Source organism: Nerophis ophidion, linkage group LG27 (genome assembly GCF_033978795.1).
Source record: "Nerophis ophidion isolate RoL-2023_Sa linkage group LG27, RoL_Noph_v1.0, whole genome shotgun sequence".
NCBI lineage: Eukaryota > Metazoa > Chordata > Actinopteri > Syngnathiformes > Syngnathidae > Nerophis > Nerophis ophidion.
This window is the reverse complement of record NC_084637.1, coordinates 14402978-14426771: the sequence shown is the minus strand read 5'-3', so window position 1 is coordinate 14426771 and position 23794 is coordinate 14402978. Positions and strand designations below refer to the sequence as shown.

The window sequence follows — 23794 nt, the reverse complement described above, 5'->3', positions numbered from 1 at the left end:
TCGTCAAGTTTCATGTGTCAGAAAAACTGCGACGAATAGGGCCATATTTATCCCACTTTCTACTAGAGTTGTACGGGATACTGGTATTAGTATAGTACCACAATACTACTACTACTAATAATAATAAGAATAGAAACTAATAATAATAATTTTCGGTACTATACCACCTCTGAAAAGTACCTAATCCTCGCCTCCATGGCGACAAATAAAGTACGTTTCTTACAAGTATTATCCCTGCAGGACGAAGAATAGCTAAACATGCTTCACTACACACCGTAGCTCACCTGCGTAAAAATGTAAACAAACGCCATTGGTGGATCTACACCAAACATCCACTGTAATGATACCAAGTACAGTATCGGATCTAGTCGATACTACTATGATTACGTCTATTTTTTGGCATCACAACATTTTATATTATGTTTATAAACTCAGGAAATATGTCCCTGGACACATGAGGACTTTGAATATTACTAATGGATGATCCTGTAACTACTTGGTATCGGATCGATACCTACATTCATGGTATCATTCAAAACTAATGTAAAGTATCAAAAAAGAGAAGATTAAGTGACTATTACATTTTAACAGAAGTGTACATAGAACATGTTAAAAGAGAAAGGAAGCAGATATTAACAGTAAATGAACAAGTAGATTAATAATTTTTTTACCAGTTGTCATTAATAATTTTGACAAAATAATAGAATGAAAATGACAATATGTTACTGCATATGTCAGCAGCTAAATTAGGAGTCTTTGTTTGCTTACTTACTAATAAAAGAAAAGTTGTCTTGTATGTTCACTATTTTATATAAAGACAAACCTGCAATCATAAAAATATGTTTAATGTACCCTAAGATTTTTTGTTAAAATAAAGCTCGTAATGCAAGTTTTTGTGGTCCCCTTTATTTAGAAAAGTATCTACATTTTGGTAGCGCTATCAAAATATTGGTATTAGGACATCACTACTTTCTACTGAATATTGTCTGTTTTGCACAACCCATTATTCCCGTAGTTTTGTGGTTTGAAAATTTTTGAGCCAGTGACATACAGCAACTTTAATGCTGTAGTTCTTATAGATACATCTTAGTTTAGTTATACCATATTTTTTGGACTATAAGTCGCAGGTTTTTTCATAGTTTGACCGGGGGTCCGACTTATACTCAGGAGCAACGTATGTGTGAAATTATTAACACATTACCGTAAAATATCAAATAATATGATTTAGCTCATTCACTTAAGAGACTAGACGTATAAGATTTCATCTGATTTAGCAATTAGGAGTGACAGATTTTTTTGGTAAACGTGTAGCATGTTTTATATGTTATAGTTATTTCAATGACTTATCATAATATGTTACGTTAACATACCAGGCACCTGCTCAGTTGGTTATTTATGCGTCATATAGCGCAGTGTTTTTCAACCACTACAATAGTGTGCCGTGAGATACAGTCTGGTGTGCCGTGGGAAATTATCTAATTTCATCTATTTGGGTTAAAAATATATTTTGCAAAGCAGTAATTATAGTCTGCAAATGATGTGTTGTTGTTGAGTGTTGATGCTGTCTAGAGCTGGGCAGAGTAACCGTGTAATACTCTTCCATATCAGTAGGTGGCAGCCGGTAGCTAATTGCTTTCTACATGTTGTAAACAGCGGGAGGCAGTGTGCAGGTAAAAAGGTGTATAATGCTTGAACCAAAAACAAACAAAAGGTGAGTGCCTCTAAGAAAAGGCATTGAAGGTTAGAGAAGGCTATGGAGAACGAAACTAAAACTGAACTGGCTACAAAGTAAACAAAAACAGAATGCTGGACAACAACAAAGACTTACTGTGGAGCAAAGACGGCGTCCACAATGTACATCCCAACATGACAGGACAATCAACAATGTCCACAGAAAGAAGGATAACAACAATTGAAATATTATTGGTTACTAAAACAAAGTAGATGCGGGGAATATCGCTCAAAGGAAGACATGAAACTGATACAGGAAAATACTAAAAAAAGAGAAAAAGCCACCAAAATAGGAGCGCAAGACAAGAAGTAAAATACTACACACAGGAACATAGCAAAAAAGTGAAAATAAGTCAGGGTGTGATGTGACAGGTGATGATGACACTACACCTACTTTGAGACAAGAGCTATGCTTGGTTATGCTTTAAAACAGGGGTGTCAAACTCAAATACAGAGTGGGCCAAAATTTTAAACTGAACAAAGCCTCGGGCCAAGGTTGAAATAATTAACCTTTTAATAGGGACCCAAACTAGTTTTGCAATGAATATTGAACAAGCAAGGCTTAAATAGGGCAGCACGGTGGAACAGGTTTAGTGCATCTGCCTCACAATACGAAGGTCCGGAGTAATCCTGGGTTCAATCCCGGGTTCGGGAACTGCGTGGGCTCCCTCCGGGTACTCAGGCTTCCTCCCATGGAACAGGCAGAGCTTATATACTGTAATGTAATAGTGCAAAATCAACTTTCAAAAAACAAACAAAAAAACATCAGTGGTATATTAAATAAAATTTAATTACAAAAATTAATGCCTCTTTTCTATTTGCAGCCTTCTGAGGTAAATATCAACATTAACTTTTCCCACAGGCTAATAAATTCGAAAATAAAATAAAAATGAAGTGGGCGGGGTTTGGTGGTAGCGTGGGGGTGTATATTGTAGCGTTCCAGAAGAGTTAGTGCTGCAAGGGGGTCTGGGTATTTGTTCTGTTGTGTTTATGTTGTGTTACGGTGCGGGTGTTCTCCCGAAATGTGTTTTGTCTTTCTTTTTTGGTGTGGGTTCACAGTGTGGCGCATATTTGTAACAATGTTAAAGTTGTTTATATGGCCACCCTCAGTGTGACCAAGTATGCGTGGCATTCGCATATGTGTGTGTGAAAGCCGCATATATTATGTGATCTGGCCAGCACGCTGTTTATATGGAGGAAAAGAGGACGTGACGACAGAGAAGTGGTCCCCAACCTTTTTGTATCCGCGGAGCGGTCAACGCTTAATAATTTGTCCCGCGGCCTGGGTGGGGGGATCCTTTTTTTTTTTTTTTTTCTTTGTCATGAAAAAGGGACGTTTTTGTCATGAAAAGGGGAGGTTTTTGTGGTTGGTGCACTAATTGTAAGTCTATATTGTGTTTTTTATGTTGTTTTGATTAAAAAAAATATATATATAGATATTTTTTTTTTAATAAAAATGAATAAAAAATTATTCTGCAGCCCGGTACCAATCGGGCCGCGGCCCGGTGGTTGGGAACCACTGTTGTAGAGGACGCTAAAGTTAGTGCCCTTAAGGCACGCTCCCAATATTGTTGTCCGGGTGGAAATCGGGAGAATGGTTGCCCAGGGAGATTTTCGGGAAGGGCACTAAACTTCGGGAGTCTCCCGGGAAAATCGGGAAGGTTGGCAAGTATGAGTATTAGCGGTGAATTTGGTGTTACCGGCGGGTCAGCTCTAATGTTAATTTGATATCGCCTCAAGGGTCAAATTAAATTAAACGGCGGGCCAGAGTTTGACACCCATGCTTTAAAGCAGGGGTCGGGAACCTTTTTGGCTGAGAGAGCCATGAAAGCCAGATATTTCAAAATGTATTTCCGTGAGAGCCATATAATATTTTTTTAACACTGAATACAACTAAATGTGTGCATTTTTAAGTAAGACCAACATTTTTAGAGTGTTATAAGTCTCTTCTTCTTTTTAATAACAATGTTATTCTAAAGTTAACAATAATAAATCTAATACTTCTTACCATTAATGCCATATCTTGAACAGGTGCGACAGAAAATGGAAGGTTATTTTTAACACTGTGATTACCAGCGGAATTATTCATTACTTATCGTGTTAAGCAATGTCAGCTAAGATTTATCTGAGAGCCAGATGCAGTCATCAAAAGAGCCACATCTGGCTCTAGAGACATAGGTTCCCTACCCCTGCTTTGAAGTCATATCCAACAATTGCGACAACAATTTTTTACTGTCAACTGAGTTTCCTTTTTTAATGATTTCTGCTGGTGGTGTGCCTCCGCATTTTTTCCACACAAAAAATGTGCATTGGCTCAAAAAAGGTTGAAAAACACTGATATAACGTACACATTCAGCCTGTTGTTCACTATTCTTCTTCTTCTTCTCTTAATATTTATAGAGCGCTTTTTCTCTAGTGACTCAAAGCGCTTTACATAGTGAAACCCAATATCTAAGTTACATTTCAACCAGTGTGGGTGGCACTGGGAGCAGGTGGGTAAAGTGTCTTGCCCAAAGACACAACGGCATTGACTAGGATGGCGAAAGCGGGGATTGAACCTGCAACCCTCAAGTTGCTGGCACGGCCGCTCTACCAACCGAGCAATACCGCCCTTCATTTATTTTAAATTGCCTTTCAAATGTGTATTCTTGGTGTTGGGTTTTATCAAAGAAATTTCCCCAAAGAATGTGACTTATACTCCAGTGCGACTTATATATGGTTTTTTTCCTTCTTTATTATGCATTTTCAGCAAGTGTGACTTAAACTCTGAAAAATACGGTAACTATCTGTTCTTTTGCTCTCAAGGTCAATCCCTCAGCGTGAAGGCTTCTTCCTCTGCCTCTCCACCCTCGACAAACCTGCTCCTCGTCCCCGGTGAAAAGCTGACCCTCCTTTGCTCTGTGGCCGCCGGGAACCTGCCCTCCCTGTCGCTCGAAGTGACCTGGCTGGCCAACGGCCGCGATATCATCACCATGGAGCGCAACGGGGTGGTGATATCCAACATGTCTTCCAGCTCAGCCCAAGGAAAGCGCAGCGAGGCGGGGCTGGAGCGGGTCGGGGCGGACGGCTATAGGCTGGCAGTGAGGCAACTGAGCACGGAAGACGGAGGAACGTACACCTGCCGCGTCCGGGCCTTCATCGAGAAAGGCGGGAGGAGCGCAGGCGGAGGAGGCCGCTGGCACATGGCGGCTGAGAAGACGTCAAACCCTGTGACGGTGAAAGTGTCCCAGATTAGTAAGTAAAAAGACAATTTGAGTTGGTTTGTTTTGCTTCAGTATGTCACAGTGCATGTTGAAATTCAAATGACCCTTATTGAACCACCGCTTCCCAGTACTGGCAGCTCTCATGCAATGACAATACCACTTGACTGTAGGGAAGGCACCATGATCTTGGTTAGTTACTTAAACATTAATGTCTTTGTGCATTTTTTAGGATGGTACATATTTGGGCTTCACGGTGGAGAGGGGTTAGTGCGTCTGCCCCACGATACGAAGGTCCTGAGTAGTCCATTTTCCATTTTCTACCGCTTATTCCCTTTTTGGGGTCGCGGGGGGAGCTGGCGCCTATCTCAGCTGCAATCGGGCGGAAAGCGGGGTACACCCTGGACAAGTCGCCACCTCATCGCAGGGTCAACACAGATAGACAGACAACATTCACACTCACATTCCCACACTAGGGCCAATTGAGTGTTGCCAATCAACCTATCCCCAGGTGCATGTCTTTGGAAGTGGGAGGAAGCCGGAGGGAACCCACGCATTCACGGGGAGAACATGCAAACTGCACACAAAGATCCCGAGCCTGGGATTGAACCCAAGACTGCAGGACCTTCGTATTGTGAGGCAGATGCACTAACCCCTCTGCCACCGTGAAGCCGGTCCTGAGTAGTCTGGGGTTCAATCCCGGGCTCGGGATCTTTCTGTGTGGAGTTTGCATGTCCTCCCCGTGAATGCGTGGGTTCCCTCCGGGTACTCCGGCTTCCTCCCACTTCCAAAGACATGCACCTGGGGATAGGTTGATTGGCAACACTAAATTGGCCCTAGTGTGTGAATGAGTGTGAAAGTTGTCTGTCTATCTGTGTTGGCCCTGTGATGAGGGGGCGACTTGTCCAGGGTGTACACCGCCTTCTGCCCGATTGTAGCTGAGATAGGCACCAGCGTCCCCCGCGACCCCAAAGGGAATAAGCGGTAGGAAAAGAATGGATGGATGGGTACATATTTGTGGATGGTGAATGAATAGCGCTATACAACCTTTTTGAAACCAAGAGCTACTTCTTGGGTACTGATTAATGCGAAGGGCTACCAGTTTGATACACACTTAAATAAATTGCCAGAAATAGCCAATTTGCTCGATTTACCTTTTAATAAATACATCTATATATATATATATATATATATAATATATATATATATATATATATATATATAATATATAAAAATGGGTATTTCTGTCTGTCATTCCGTCATACATTTTTTTTCCTTTTACGGAAGATTTTTTGTAGAGAATAAATGATTAAATAAACACTTAATTGAACAGTTTAGAAGAGGAGAAAGCACGAAAAAAATGAAAATCTAATTTTGAAACATAGTTTAATTTCAATTTCGACTCTTTAAAATTCAAAATTCAACCGAAAAAAATGAAGAGAAAAACTAGCTAATTTGAATGTTTTTGAAAAAAATTTAAAAATAATTTATGGAACATCATTCATAATTTTTCCTGATTAAAATCAATTTTAGAATTTTGATGACATGTTTTAAATAGGTTAAAATCCACTTTGAAATAAGATTTAAATTTGATTCTAAGATTTTCTACATTTGCCAGAATATTTTTTTTGAATTTTAATCATAGGTTTGAAGAAATATTTCACAAATATTCTTCGTCAAAAAAACAGAAGCTAAAATGAAGAATTAAATTAAAATGTATTTATTATTCTTTACAACAACAAAAAAAATTTACTTGAACAATGATTTAAATTGTCAAAAAAGAAGAGGAAGGAAATTAAAAGGTAAAAAGGTATATGTGTTTAAAAATCATAAAATCATTTTAAGGTTGTATTTTTTTCTCTAAAATTGTCTTTCTGAAAGTTATAAGAAGCAAAGTAAAAAAAATAAATGAATTTATTCAAACAAGTAAAGACCAAGTCTTTAAAATATATTCTTGGATTTTCTAATTCTATTTGAGTTTTGTCTCTCTTAGAATTTAAAAATGTTGAGCAAAGCGTGACCAGCTTGCTAGTAAATAAATAAAACTTAAAAAATAGAGGCAGCTCACTGGTAAGTGCTGCTATTTGAGCTATTTTTAGAACAGGCCAGCGGGCGACTCATCTGGTCCTTTCAAGCTACCTGGTATTTCCAAGTAGTCCTGTGCATTACAATTAACTGACTTATGTGTAGGAGCCCTGAACTTAATCAGTATCACTCCAAGTTTTACTCTGATCTAGGGCTGGGATGGTATACTGGTATTACGAGTTATACCGTTATATTTTAGCAGGCCTCGAATTTAAACTTTTTAAGGTCAAGGCAACTGTTGCCTTAACGGAGGGCTCATATTTTAGGGCACCAAGGCAAATATTATTTTCTTTCCAGGCAGGGGTTCTACAGCTCGCATGCATACATATACTGCTTTTAGTATTTATTATTAATATAAAGTTGTCAGCTTTTTGTCATTTCATTATGCCTTTTATCTCTATTTTTACCTTCTGATAGAGGGAAGTATTTTTTTATTATTATATATTTTTTAAGTTATGTTTATGTTTTTTTTTTTTTTTTTTTAAGTTATGTTTATGATGGGGCTTCACGGTGGCAGAGGGGTTAGTGCGTCTGCCTCACAATACGAAGGTCCTGCAGTCCTGGGTTCAAATCCAGGCTCGGGTTCTTTCTGTGTGGAGTTTGCATGTTCTCCCCGTGAATGCGTGGGTTCCCTCCGGGTACTCCGGCTTCCTCCCACTTCCAAAGACATGCACCTGGGGATAGGTTGATTGGCAACACTAAATTGGCCCTAGTGTGTGAATGTGAGTGTCTGTCTATCTGTGTTGGCCCTGGGATGAGGTGGCGACTTGTCCAGGGTGTACTCCGCCTTCCGCCCGATTGTAGCTGAGATAGGCGCCAGCGCCTCCCGCGACCCCAAAAGGGAATAAGCGGTATAAAAATTGATGGATGGATGTTTATGATGTATTAGGACAGATCCTTTAAGAGTTTGAGTAGAAATATGTCATATAGGAATTAACTACACACAGTAAAACGTTTACTTGTAAATAAAACACAAAGCAGTTTGGCTAATGACGATACATCCGTCCATCCGTTGACTACCGCTAGTCTCTTTTGGGGTCATGGTAGGTGCTGGAGCCTATCTCAGCTGCATTCGGGCGGAAGGCGGGGTACGCCCTGGACAAGTCGCCACCTCATCGCATGGCCAACACAGATAGACAGACAACATTCACACTCACATTCACACACTAGGGCCAATTTAGTGTTGCCGATCAACCTATCCCCAGGTGCGTGTTTTTGGTGGTGGGAGGAAGCCGGAGTACCCGTAGGGAACCCACGCAGTCACGAGCCCGGGATTGAACTCGGGACTACTCAGGACCTTCGTATTGTGAGTAGGGGTGTAACGGTACACAAAAATTTCGGTTCGGTACGTACCTCGGTTTAGAGGTCATGGTTCGGTTCATTTTTTGTACAGTAAGAAAACAACAAAATATACATTTTTGGGTTATTTATTTACCAAATTTGTAAACAATGGCTTTATCCTTTTAACATTGGGAACAATATAATAATTCTGCCCACGTTAATCCACATTAAACTGCCTCAAGTTGTTGCTTTGATTAAATAAAATGACAAAACCTTTGTTCTACATATAAAAAGTGCAACATTAAACAGTTTCAAATCAACTCATCGTGCTCAATTTATTACAGCATTTGGGAAGCCTGTAGTTGACTTTTATTATGTAAATGTTATATTTGTATCAACATGTGATAGCATGGAACCTGCCATTCAAAACTAGGCTTCTGAATTATTAATGATTAATGTAACTATAGCTGAAAAAATAGTAATATAGCAACACAATGGAGTTCAATGAAAAAACAGACAGGGCTTTGCTGCCCCTAACACACACACACGCACCTACGCACACACACACACACACACACACCGCAAAATGAGTTAACGTTACGCTAAAAGCTAATTAGCCTTCACCTCAAGCCAGAACTGCGAGCGAGCTGAGCTGCAGTTTGTTTCTAGAAGGTCAACGGGCTCATAGTGATGTTTGTAATAGTTGTGACTGAGAAGTGTTTTTTATGATTTGGGGAGATACCGCTGCTCCCCTGCTAAACGAATATCTGCTCGATGCTGAAGCATTGACTACATCGCCCTGAATTCGCCCTGCTGATTGGCTGTTACATCGCTCTGAATACACCCTGCTGATTGGCTTTGTATGTAACCAATCAGATGGTTGTGTGGGCGGGACAATGCTTGCTGCTCGGACAGAGGCAAAAAGCAGAGCAGCTTGTGAAGACTTATTCTTACAAACTCGTTCGGTATGCCCATGTGCCGAACCGAAACGGTTCAATACAAATACACGTACCGTTACACCCCTAATTGTGAGGCACATGCACTAACGCTTGTGTCACCTTGCTGCTGCTAATGAAGATAAAGTATAATAAACAAGATGTGTGTTTCGCTAACGCCCCCTTGTGGTTCGGTACAACAGTTTGGCCTATAACAAAAAAACAGGAGTGACGGCGTGATTCCTCACCTCATTAACTCTGTCACAGCAGCTGATGGACGCTGTATTGTCAAAGTGAAAGCAACATCATATACTTTTTCTCCTCCGCTGTATACTTTGTGTGGTGACAAGTGTCTCCAATATTGTCCACACCTGTCTCCATCTAAACACGACAGTGCGCTCTTAAACACACAGCGGAAAGCGAGGGAAAATGACTGTAGCCGCTCAGAAGAGTTGGTGCTGCAAGGAATTCTGGGAATGTGTTATATTCTCCCGAAATGTGTTTGTCATTGTTGTTTGATATGGTCTCACTATGTGGCACATATTTATGACAGTGTTGGCTTTGTTTATACGGCCACCCTTAGTGTGACATGTAGGTCTGTTGACTAACTATACTCCGAAGGTTTACCCTTGTAGCAAGATTAACGGTGATAGTACGTCATGTTTAATATGTCTGGCTATCATAGTGCGCGTGTGTCGGATTTCGAGTTGTCTAAAATGATTATAGTGTTTTAGTAATTTATAAAGGAGACTGTTAAGACCATCTGGAATTTTGTACTATTTATCATTATGCCGTCGACCATCATATCCCTTGTACATTATTAGCAAGTAAAAAGTCAAGGGCGGTCACGGCAAAGTGTTGCCGCAAATGTTGGTCAATTTTTTTTGGGCTTTACGACAAATGAAAGGGCTATTGCTGCGATTGCCGTGATTAAATTTGAGCCCTGTTTTAGAAAAAGATCTATATATTTGGGACCGTGTTGCCATACCATACCACATGTCTTTTGGCGCTGCCTTGATTATGAGTGTTTGTCCTGATTGGCACAGCACAGGGCATTATCTGCTTTCACTCTCAATGGCAAAAACCCACCCCTTCAGTGTGTAGTAGGCTTCTCCCCAAGTCAATGCTAAAGAGACTTCAGACTGAACAAAATGCAGCTGCCAGACTCTTGACCCAGAACAGCCCATATTACCCCCATTTCATCCAGTCTTCATTGGCTTCCAATTAATTTCCACATTGAGTTTAATATTTTAGTCCTGACATTCTGTGCATCGCCTCCAGTCTTCAGGCCTGGGTCTTTTAAAGATCCCCAAAACTCGTTTAAAAACCCGTGGAGACCTGACATTCCATGCTATTGCTCCCGGACTCTGGAACAATTTGCACCAGACCCTCTGTGATCTTGACTGTGTTGACACTTTTAAGAAACATTTGAATACTTCTCTTTAGTAAAGTTTTTAGGAAATGCACCCTTTAACTATCAAATGTAATCACTTTTTTTGATGTTGGCACTGTTGTTTTAATTGCATTGTTGTTTTACTTCGACTATGTTTTGTACAGCGCTTCGTGATTTTACCTGTGAAAGCTGTTTACATATAAAATGTACACACTTCATTACTTACTTCTGATGCACGACGACCCAACACAACAAACTTTGCAGAAGAATATGGTGACTATGGTTATAGCGATGCTTTGGTCACCGAAAGCATTTGGTTATTAGTGCGTGACTACAGCTTTAGTTACAGTCACCAATTTGCTTGAGAACCTACTTTTCTCCTTGTCGTGACTTTATCACTAATCTCATCTGTTTACATATGCAGTTCTTTTAGCTACTTAGCACAGCAGCTAGGGATGTGTCAAATGTTTAGCTTCTCCTCGGCTTGACAGAGCCTCTCCTCATAGCCCGTGCAGACTGAACTAATGCAGCCTCTAGGTGGCTGAAGAGTGTTTTCGAACTGAACAGTCAGCGGCCTTCACAGCAGTGAGCAAGAAGAAGCTCCATCTATCCTCGCGCAAAAGCGTGAGGCTCTTAACCTGACGTTAATGTCCAAAATGAACGAAAACTGCTTCGATATAGCAACGGCTAATTACTTTATAAGAAGAGGCAACAAGTTACGTTACTACTTACAACAAAAGGTAATCTAAGTACTCAACGCTTGTTATCTAGCCGTAAAACACTTAGAAAACCTTAAAGGGGAACATTATCAGAATTTCAGAAGGGTTAAAACCAATAAAAATCAGTTCCCAGTGGCTTATTTTATTTTTCTAAGTTTTTTGCAAAATTTTACCCATTATGGAATATCCCGAAAAAAGGCTTTAAAGTGCCTGATTTTCACTATCTGTAAATCCACCCGTCCATTTTCCTGTGACGCCAATACAAACAAACATGGCAGATAAAACAGAAAGATATAGCGACATTAGCTCGGATTCAGACTCGGAGTTCAGCGGCTTAAGCGATTCCACAGATTACGCATGTATTGAAACGGATGGTTGGAGTGTGGAGGCAGGTAGCGAAAACGAAATTGAAGAAGAAATTGAAGCTATTGAGCCATATCAAAGGCAACGCGGACGAATCCGGCGATCGCCTTCTAACCAACGTTTGCATCTTTTGACCACTGGAGCAACTTCAATCTGTCGATTGGTAAGTGTTTGTTTGGCATTAAATGTGGGTGGAGGGAAAGGCTGGGTGCATATATAGCTTCAAATGTACATACAGCTAGCCTAAATAGCATGTTAGCATCGATTAGCTGGCAGTAATGCCGTGACCAAATATGTCTGATTAGCACATAAGTCAATAACATAAAAAAAAACTCACCTCTGTGATTTCGTTGACTTTATCGTTGGAAATGCATCTGCTTTGAGTGTCGCAGGATATCCACACATCTCTGTCGTAACATCGCTATCATCGGTAAAATGTGCAGAACAAACGAGGGACTTTCGCATCTTTTGACACTGGTGCAACTTGAATCCGTCGATTGGTATGTGTTTGTTTGGCATTAAATGTGGGTGGAGGGAAAGGCTGGATGCAAATATAGCCACAAATGAGGCAAAACGATGCAATATGTACATACAGCTAGCCTAAATAGCATGTTATCGTCGATTAGCATGCCGTGCTAATCCATGCACACTCCACGTAAGTCAACTTGAATCCGTCCCTGATCGTGTTGTTACACCCTCCGACAACACACCGATGAGGGATGATGTCTCCAAGGTACGGAAAACAGTCGAAAAAACGGAAAATAGCAGAGCTGATTTGACTTGGTGTGTGTAATGTGTTTGAGAAAATGGCGGATTGCTTCCCGTTGTAACGTCACGGGTCAAAGGTCATCGCTCCGACAGCGAACAATTGAAAGGCATTTAAATCGCCAAATTCACCCTTTTACAGTTCGGAAATCGGTTAAGAAAACATATGGTCTTTTTTCTGCAACATCAAGGTATATATTGACGCTTACATAGGTCTGGTGATAATGTTCCCCTTTAAGCACTTAGCTCGTTTTGTTTAAAATACCGATATACACTATCTTGCCAAAAGTATTTGGCCACCCATCTAAATGATGAGAATCAGGTCTCCTAATGACTTGGCCCGGCCACAGGTGTATAAAATCAAGCGCTTAGGCATGGAGATTGTTTCTACGAACATTTGTGAAAGAATGGGCCGCTCTCAGGAGCTCAGTGATTCCCAGCGTACGGAACTGTCATAGCATGCAACAAATCCAAGAAATGCTGCTAAATATTCCAAAGTCAACTGTGGGCTTTATTATATAAAAAAGTGAAGTTTGGGAACAACAGCAACTCAGCCACCAGGTGGTAGGTCATGTAAACTGACAGAGAGGGGTGAGCAGATGCTGAAGCACAACATGCAAAGACTTTCAGCACAGTCAGTTGCTACAGAGCTGCAAACTTCTTGTGACCTTCCAATTAGCCCACGTACAGTACGCAGAGAGCTTCATTTCCGGGTTGCTTTTTACATCTCTTTTCTCTTTTATTCAACTTTTTAAGATATTTTTGGAATAGTATTTTTAAAATGTGCCACGGGCTGCACTTTGGACACCTTTGTTTTAAACTATTAAAGCTTAGCCATTAAAACAGATACAATACTAACACTTAAACACTATAAGTTAAGCAAAATAATTACAAAACATGCAAATTCCAGGGTTTTCCAATTATATTTTGGTATTTATTTTAGTTATTAGAAAAAACAACCTTGGTCAAAAGTTTTCAGTGTGTGTATGAGTACTTTTTGAACACATTCAACAATACCGTGATAATAATGTTAAGCGTGATCATTTTGGTCACAATAACCATGATATAATTTTCATATTGTTGCATCCCAACATATTTCATTCAGCCTGCCAGAAAATGTGTCCCCTCTCGATTATGCTCAGCTGTTGTGCAAGCATTTATTTCAGTAGAAATATCACCGATTACATTACTAAACATCTTTGGCAATCAAGGCATGCATGATCGTAAAAATCCATATTTTGATTTTAATTTGCCCAGCTGGTAAACACGGAAGTGTAGCTCCATGACTCTGATTGCATGTTCGCTCGCGCAGCAGGAGATAAGAAAAATCTGTCACGACAAGTGTTGCTTTTCTTTTCTCTGCTTTTCTGCAGGCTGCGACTCAGTCTTGTTCTCCTTGAGAGTGCTCTTGGTTTGCTGGATTGCATTTGGCTTGAGTCGTTTTTCATTTTTTTCCAGCCAAACTCAGACCAAAACCTTCATCTTCAAACTCTAAATCATTGAAATCATCGCTGTAAATTACCCTCCTCTTGTTTTTTTTCCGATTCTGCGAGAAAATAGAGCAGAACCTTGATTTACAAAATGAATTGGTTCTTGAACTAAGTTTGTACATTGAAGCAAAATCTCCATAAGAAACAATGAAAATATGAATAATGGGTTCCAGTCTTGACAAAAGTCCATATTTTAGTAAAATTTTATACAATTTAAAAACAATACAATGCACTATACGATACTGTATATTAGAGATGCGCGGATAGGCAAGTATATCATCCGCACCCGCAGAACAGAAGTCGTCATCCACCCGCCGTCCACCCGAACCAACATTTTATCAGGACCGTACCCGCCCGCCAACCGCCCGCTGAAATACATCAGAGGTTGGACGCCTTTACCACTCACAGACCTATATAAACCTGTTTCACAAAGTAATGAAGTCAATTGGAGCCGCTAACGTTCTCGCGACTATTAAATAGCGTTCATCCTGATGACAAGAATATGGGCGTGCTGCGCAGCCATTGCCTAGGACACCTTCAACAACATGTACGAACCAATTGTTGGTCCGACAACATGTGTGCAGCTTCCGCAATTACACGCACAAGATTGAAAGGCATACTGGGTGATACAGAGTACACTGACGGTTGTGATATAAACAACTTTAACACTTATTAATATGCGCCACGCTGTGAAGCCACACAATACAAGATTGACAAACACATTTCGGGAGAACATCCTCACAGTAACACAACATAAACGCAACACAACAAATACCCACAATCCTATGTATCCGCGACAAATCTTGAATATATTTTACACCCCCGCGCCCCTAACCCCGCCCACCTTACCGACGCACGGGGGGGAGGGGGGGTTTGGGTTTATAAAATAGTCAGGAAGTGTCATGAATACAAAGGATTATGGGTATTTTTTGTGTTGTGTTTATGTTGTGTTACTGTGAGGATGTTCTCCCGAAATGTGTTTGTCGTTCTTAATTGGTGTGGCTTCACAGCGTGGCGCATATTACTAAGAGTGTTAAAATTGTTTATATCACAACCATTAGTGTACTCTGTGTCACCCAGTATGCCTTGCACTCGTGTGCGTGTTGCCGTGTAAGCCACACACAACATGATACTGGACTGACAAGAAGTTTGTACATGTTGTAAAAGGTGACAAAGCCAATGGCTTTATAGCACGCCCTAATACCTAGTATCTGTGTGACTGGCGGCAGTCTTTCGAGAGAATAATAGCGTCTCCTATTGTTTTCTTTGCTTTATGACACGGGTCTTAAATGGCTCTTTGAATGGCAAAGAATACTGATCCCGAACCATGTATATCAAATATTTCCGTATGGTTCAACCGCCACCCGCCCGAATCTAATTAAAATCTATTTTTTCGTCATGTCAACCGCCCGACACGCGGTTTATCCGCGGACTCCGCGGATGGGACCGCAAACCGCGCATTTCTACTGTATATCAAACAAACACAAACTTTTGATGGATCAACTTTTTGTTTAGTAACAAAGGCAAAACAACCCTGCCGACACACCGTCTTGAGCCCTGTGGTGCACTAAGTTTGAAATCACAAAAATCTGGATTTTTCTAAACCAGGTCATTATAATAATTAGGAATTTTAAAAATCCAATGTACCTCGTGTCGACAACGCTGTGGATACTGTTGCAAACCACACATCACGTGTCCATTGCTTTCTTTGGACTCATAAGCTGGCAAAACTTACTGTTCGAATGCTAAAAAAACTCCTCCACATTCATCTGTCCGTAGGAAGATCAACAACAACAAATATAAGTAATTTCAATAATATTGTATTTTTGAGAATGAAAGTGTAATAATAAAGTAATTGTTGATGTTGTTATGAAAACAACATACTTAAAAATAAGGCTGGGCGATATATCGATATACTTGATATATCGTGGGTTTGTCACTATGCGATATAGAAAATGAATATATCGTGACAATCGCGTATACGTTCTCACGCAGTTGCTTTTAGCGTTCTTGTCTCTTCTTGTCACAGAGACATAAACCAAGCGCACCTTCTTATATACGTCACATACTGTCATGTGTGCAAAGTCACACGCTCCCGCGGAGCAGAGAGGTAGCGACATGGTAACATTAGCTGTGATGCTAGTGGAGTGTTACGGGTGGTAATACAAGAGAGAGAAGGTGCGAATCTGTTAACAAATGAAGGAATAATTAATTACCAAGAAAAACAGCACGGGATCCATGGTCTGGCAGTGGTTTGGCTTCAAGCGGGAATATGTTCAACATTTATGCGGCAAAAACATTGCTACAAAAAGTAGCAGCACTGCTAATGTAGCATCATTAGAAAAGTCACCCGCTAGAGAATAAGTGCTTGAAACTCCGCATGTCAACATCTTTAGTTTTCAGGATCTGTTACATTTAGAAATTCTAACCACTTTTAGTGGGTGGACGCATAGAAACAACAGTTAATTGGAGGCTTCAACTAAAATTAACGCAAGGTCTTTATCCGTTTTGCACACAATGGCACAAAAAGAGGGCGAAAACAAAAGGTATAAATTAGACAAAAAATATAAAAATATATAATATTTACATATTATATATACAGTATATAATTTATACGGATATATTATAATATATTGTATTTTTATACAATATATAACAAATCCCTATTACCATGTACTAGAGGCTCCACGGTGGAAGAGGGGTTAGTGCGTCTGCCTCACAATACGAAGGTCCTGCAGTCCTGGGTTCAATCCCAGGCTCAGGATCTTTCTGTGTGGAGTTTGCATGTTCTCCCCGTGAATGCGTGGGTTCCCTCCGGGTACTCCGGCTTCCTCCCACCTCCAAAGACATGCACCTGGGGATAGGTTGATTGGCAACACTAAATTGGCCCTAGTGTGTGAATGTGATTTTGAATGTTGTCTGTCTATCTGTGTTGGTCCTGCGATGAGGTGGCGACTTGTCCAGGGTGTAACATGCCTTCCACCCGATTGTAGCTGAGATAGGCGCCAGCACCCCCCCGCGACCCCAAAAGGGAATAAGCGGTAGAAAATGGATGGATGGATGGATAGGGGTGTAACGGTACGCAAAAATTTCGGTTCGGTACGTACCTCAGTTTAGAGGTCACGGTTCGGTTCATTTTCGGTACAGTAAGAAAACAACAAAATATACATTTTTGGGTTATTTATTTACCAAATTTGTAAACAATGGCATAACATATATACACACAGGGTCCATTGCCAAGGTTAATGTGGTCAACATGTGTAAAATAAAAACTAAATAAGATAAGGCTCAGAATGGTTTCTTAACAAAACCTTTGTACATATAAAGTGCTTTTTTTGATTGATTGATTGATTGATTGAGACTTTTATTAGTAAATTGCACAGGACAGTACATATTCCCTACAATTCACCACTGAATACAAACACCCCAATAACTTTTTCAACTTGTTTAATTCGGGGTCCACCTTCATCAACACCCCTCCCAGCCTGGCTAACTTGGATGCTATAAAAATATTTCTTATTGCGTCAACCCTGCCTGACTCGCCGAGGAGAGGCTCCTTGAATGCGGTGGTGACGCTTCAAAGGAGTTAGCATGTTTGACGTGTTGGCAGAAGCCTACCTTACTGCTGCTGAACAATGTCGGCAAACCTCTGTCCTCCATTGTTGTATCGTGCAGCCAAAGTGTTCCCAAAGGGGAGATGTTAACGAGGCAGGTGGGTCTGCCAGCTCTGGCTTTTACATTTTGTCCTAGCTAGTCACTGCTAGCCTGCCTCGCTCTGCATTTTTTACACAACGTGCGGTGCACTACCTAATATGTCCGTGTGGAAACTCTTTCGATACACAACCGAACCGAAACGGTTCAATACAAATACACGTACCGTTACACCCCTACCATGTACACTATTACAGTATATGTAACAGCTGCAGCAAAAAAGGGGAACATAAAATAGAGAGTAGATCCAGCAGAATACATACATTATAAACAGAGGTGGGTAGAGTAGCCAGAAATTGTACTCAAGTAAGAGTACAGTTACTTTAGAGATGTATTATTCAAGTAAAAAAAGTAAGGAGTAGTCACCCAAATATTTACTTGAGTAAAAGTAAAAAGTATGTTGTGAAAAAACTACTCAAGTACTAAGTAACTGATGAGTAACCTGATTACGGCAAAAAATAATGCACAAAAACATAATAATAGCAATGAACGAATTCAGAGCCAGGAATATCTCTTAAGCAACTAAAACCATATTATATATTAAATAATTGTATATTAAAATAAAATGAAAAAAATGGCACATTGCGCCACAATAACTTAACAGCACCATAGCCTCAGTAGGCATTCATTGATTTGATTGATTGATTAAAACATGTATTAGTAGATTGCACAGTACAGTACATATTCCGTACAACTGACCACTAAATGGTAACACCTCAATAAGTTTTTCAACGTTTATCAATTACTTAGTCAATGACCAAGTCGAGGTGATCTACCTCATATATGCGTATACATACACACACATCATATACATACACACACATATCATACATACACACACAAATCATTTATACACACACATATCATATATATATATATATATATATATACACGACTTGTCCAGGGTGTACCCTGCCTTCCGCCCGATTGTAGCTGAGATAGGCGCCAGCGCCCCCCGCAACCCCGAAAGGGAATAAGCGGTAGAAAATGGATGGATGGATGGATATATGTATATATATATACATATATATATATATATTAAATATATATATATATATATATTTATATATATTTATATATATATATACATTTATATATATACAGTATATAATTTATATTTATTTATTTTGCCGTTTTTGTTCACATGTTAAAGGTGTTTCAATGAATATACATACATGTTTAACATATAGATTCCTATCTTTCATGAAGACAAGAATATAAGTTGGTGTATTAGCTGATTCTGATGACTTGCAATGATTGGAATCAGACGTTCACGTTTTCAAATGGAGGAGAAAAAAGTTCCTCTTTTCTGTCTAATACATCATGAAAGTCGTTGGTTTTTGGCATCTTATTTGTCCAGCTTCCATATTCGTTTTTATACACTTTACAAGAAATACATTGGCGGCAAACTCCGTGGCTTGCTAGCTTGTTTGCGCTGGCTTTTGGAGACTCTTATTTTGTTAGCGCAGGCGCGATGGAGCGGCACTTTTATTGTGAAGACAGGAACTGTGCGATCAGTCTTTAGGCTTTTGACGGGAAGTACGGTTGAAATAAAAAGTGTCTTTTTTCCTTTACACTTTTGATTGATTGATTGAAACTTGTATTAGTAGATTGCACAGTACAGTACATAATCCGTTCAATTGACCACTAAATGGTAACACCCCAATAAGTTTTTTAACTTGTTGTGACCGCCTGACTCTGTTTGATTGGTCCAACGTCACCAGTGACTGCATGTGATTGGTGAAACGCAGGCATGCGTAGATTCTACTTTGAAGCTCTGTCATTAACCAAAACAAACATTAATAGATCGATAAAAAAAAAGTAGCGAGTAGCGAGCTGAATATAGATAAATGGAACGGAGTAAAAGTAGCGTTTCTTCTCTATAAATATACTCAAGTAAAAGTATGTTGCATAAAAACTACTCGTAGAAGTACAATTTATCCCAAAAGTTACTCAAGTAAATGTAACGGAGTAAATGTAGCGCGTTACTACCCACCTCTGATTATAAATAGGGGTGTGGGAAAAAATCGAATCGAATACGAATCGAATCGTTTACGTTGTGCGATTCAGAATCGATTTTAAAAAATCTTTTTTTTTTTTTTTTAATCAATCCAACAAACCACTACACAGCAATACCATAACAATGCAATCTAATTCCAAAACCAAACCTGACCCAGCAGAACTGCAATAAACAGAGCAATTGAGGGGAGACAAACACAAAACAGAACAAACCAGTAGTAATGAAACAAAAATGAATATTATCAACAACAGTATCAATAGTTATTATAATTTCAGCATTGCAGTGATTAAAAATCCCTCAATGACATCGTAATTAGACATTTATAAAAATTATAAAAAAAGAACAATAGTGTCACAGTGGCTTACACTTGCATCGCATCTCATAAGCTTGACAACACACTGTGTCCAATATTTTCACAAAGATAAAATAAGTCATATTTTTGGTCCGTTTAATAGTTAAACAAATTTACATTATTGTAATCAGTTGATAAAACATTGTCCTTAACAATTATAAAAGCTTTTAAAAAAAAAAATATATATACTACTCTGCTAGCATGTCAGCAGACTGGGGTAGATCCTGCTGGAATCCTATGTATTGAATGAATACAGAATCGTTTTGAATCGGAAAAATATCGTTTTTGAATCGAGAATCGAATCGAAAAAAATCGATATATATTATCGAATCGTGACCCCAAGAATCGATATTGAATCGAATCGTGGAACACCCAAAGATTCACAGCCCTAATTATAAAGAAAGACAGGTAGCTGACATACACTATATTGCCAAAAGTATTTGGCCACCTGCCTTGACTCGTTTATGAACTTGAAGTGCCATCCCATTCTTAACCCATAGGTTTCAATATGAATAAGAAAAACAAACCCCACATCATAATTCATCCTCCAACAAATTTCACCCTCTTTCACCACTTTGTGGCTGAGTTGCTGTTGTTCCCGAACTCTTCCATTTTCTTATAGTAAAGCCGACAGTTGACTTTGGAATATGACTGGATGTGTTGCACAGGTGGCATCCTATGACAGTCCCACGCTGGAAATCACTGAGCTCCTGAGTGCGGCCCATTCTTTCACAAATGTTTGTAGAAACAGTCTCCATGCCTAAGTGCTTGATTTTTATGCGCCTGTGGCCGGTCCAAGTGATTAGCACGCCTGATTCTGATCATTTGTGGCCCAATACCTTTTTGCAAAATTAGTGTAGAAACGGTCAGGTAATAGACAGATATCATCTATTGCTATATGGCGAGAGATTTTACAGCTGGATGGAGTGTGGAATGAAGGGGTTCTTGTGACGTGTGTGTGTGTGTTGGCATGCATGCGGAGGTTTGGGGGTGGGGGGTACGTCTAATAACCACTGTATGTACCTCCTTTTTTCATTGTGTGCCTGTTTTATGTCCCACTTACAGAGCATATGGGACTGCTCTCACTGGTAGAATGGCAACGGTATAGCCTGCGGGTATACATTCCTGCTACAGCTACCCCCCAACACACACACACACACACACACACACACACGTGCTTACGTACACAGCATGAGAACAGCATTTCTTCTGACATATTTCATCCTCATGCTGTGTGTGTGTGTGTGTGTGTGTGTGTGTGTGTGTGTGTGTGTGTGTGTGTGTGTGTGTGTGTGTGTGTGTGTGTGTGTGTGTGTGTGTGTGTGTGGTTTTCTGCTGGCATGCTGTCACCATTTACTTCCTATTCTACAGAGGTGTTCCCTTGATGTTTCTCTCTATTTCACAATGCAATCTATCATCAAGGAAAAACTTCTTTTTATTTTTGCTTTGTTTATTTTGTGCACACACATGCGTGCGCACATGCATGCAGTTTTTCTTGGTAATTTTTCCCACCAAGGGTTGCAACTACATGTGTGCTGTTATGTCAGCTGGAATTGTTAATAAGGAAGCTCCAAATATGCAAACTTTTAAGTCAACTTTTTGTACGCTCCTAAGGTTACTTTTATGTAAAGTAGTGGAATTGTTCATCTATTCCACTACTTTCGATTAATACCGTATTTTTCGGAGTATAAATCGCACCTGCCGAAAATGCATAATAAAAAAGGAAAAAAACAAGTCGCACTGGAGTATAAGTTGCATTTTTGGGGGAAATTTATTTGATAAAACCCCACACCAAGAATAGACATTTGAAAGTCAATTTAAAATAAATAAAGAATAGTGAAAAACAGGCTGAATAAATGTACGTTATATGATGCATAAATAACCAACGGAGAAGGTGCCTGGTATGTTAACGTAACATATTATGGTAAGAGTCATTCAAATAACTATAACATATAGAACATGCTATAAATTTACCAAACAATCTGTCACTCCTAATTGCTAAATCCGAGGAAATCTTATACGCCTCGTCTCTTACGTGAATGAGCTAAATAATATTATTTGATATTTTACGGTAATGTGTCAATAATTTCACACATAAGCAGTGTTAATTTTGTTGACGAAAAATGTTCGTCATAGTTATCGTCAACGACCTTTTTTTCTGACTAAAACGAGACAATAACTAAATAAAAAATAATTTACGTGGACTAAGACGATGACGAGGTGTATTGACATATTCGTCAACGAATAAAAACGAGACAAAAATGTCTGCCAGAGACGAGATCCAATCGGACCTCATTTCGTTAGGAAGAGGCGGGAGGAGTTGGGAAGAGAACCAATCAGAGCGACGTGGTAAGGAAGTTACGTAAACGTAGTTTGCATTTCAGACTGACCCGGGAATGCGCTGCAGAAGACAACATGTCAAGGAAGAGGAGAGAGGACATATGGGGAAATTTTATATTTGATGTCAAAGATAACAAGACGCAGTGTAAGAAATGCAGCGCCAGGATTACGGGGAAAAACACAACAAACTTGAAGCGACATTTACAGTCGAATCACCCCGAAATCCACACACAGGTAAGCATTTTCCACAACATACAACTCACTCGACAATATCCCGTTTATTACACGGCTTACTCGTGAAATATTAAATTTGAGACACGATTTTCATCAAAATACAACTTGTATCGGTGATTTTTCCGCTGTTTTGCTTTGACTTTCAGAAAATGAAGGGAACGTTTACATATTACCCTTTAGTCGACTAAATCTACTGTAGTTTTTGTCGACTATAATCTCACGATATTTCGTCAACTAAACTAAAACTAAAACAATTTAAATAACTAAATTATGAATAAAACTAAATTACATTTTAGTCAAAAGAGTATGACTAAAACTAAATCAAAATTTGCTGTCAAAATTAACACTGCACATAAGTCACTCCTATGTATAAATCGCACCCCCGGCCAAACTATGAAAAAAACTGCGACTTATAGTCCGAAAAATACGGTATGCTATCTTCATTGCTTATGTGGTCCTTGTAGAGAGGTGTGGCTCAGACATACACTGATGTCAGAATGTTCCAAAACCTGCTCAGTGGCCTTGTGGTCAGAGTGTCCGTCCTGAGACTGGAAGGTCGTGAGTTCGAAACCCCGGCCGAGTCATACCAAAGACAAAAATGGGATCTATTACCTCCCTGCTTGGCACTCAGCATCAAGGGTTGGAATTGGGGGTTAAATCACCAAAAATGATTCCCGAGCGCGGCCACCGCTGCTGCTCACTGCTCCCCCCACCTCCCAGGGGGTGACCAAGGGGATGGGTCAAATGCAGAGGACAAATTTCAGCACACCAAGTGTGTGTCTGAGACAATCATTGGTACTTTAACTTGAACTTAACTTAAAACGACCAATAGCTGACTTCTGGATGAATAGTATATATCAGGGGTCACCAACCTTTTTGAAACCAAGAGCTACTTCTTGGGTACTGATTCACTTAAATAAATTGCCAGAAATAGCCAATTTGCTCAATTTACCTTTAATAAATAAATCTATATATATATAAAAAATGGGTATTTCTGTCAGTCATTCCGTCGTACATTTTTTTTCCTTTTACGGAAGATTTTTTGTAGAGAAAAAATGATGAAAAAAACACTTAATTGAACGGTTTAAAAGAGGCAAAAACACGAAAAAAATGAAAATACAATTTTGAAACATAGTTTATCTTCAATTTCGACTCTTTAAAATTCAAAATTTAAC

General features: G+C 39.6%; 1 protein-coding gene across 1 annotated transcript in view; it reads left to right on the top strand.

Annotated features, from left to right (window-relative positions):
- The window catches only part of ptgfrnb (prostaglandin F2 receptor inhibitor b), a 215015-nt gene that overhangs the window by 80098 nt on the left and 111123 nt on the right, over window positions 1-23794 (top strand). The window contains exon 5 of the mRNA XM_061889699.1: window positions 4537-4965. Coding sequence (XP_061745683.1) covers window positions 4537-4965 — 429 coding nt within the window. The remainder of the gene's footprint in view (window positions 1-4536; window positions 4966-23794) is intronic.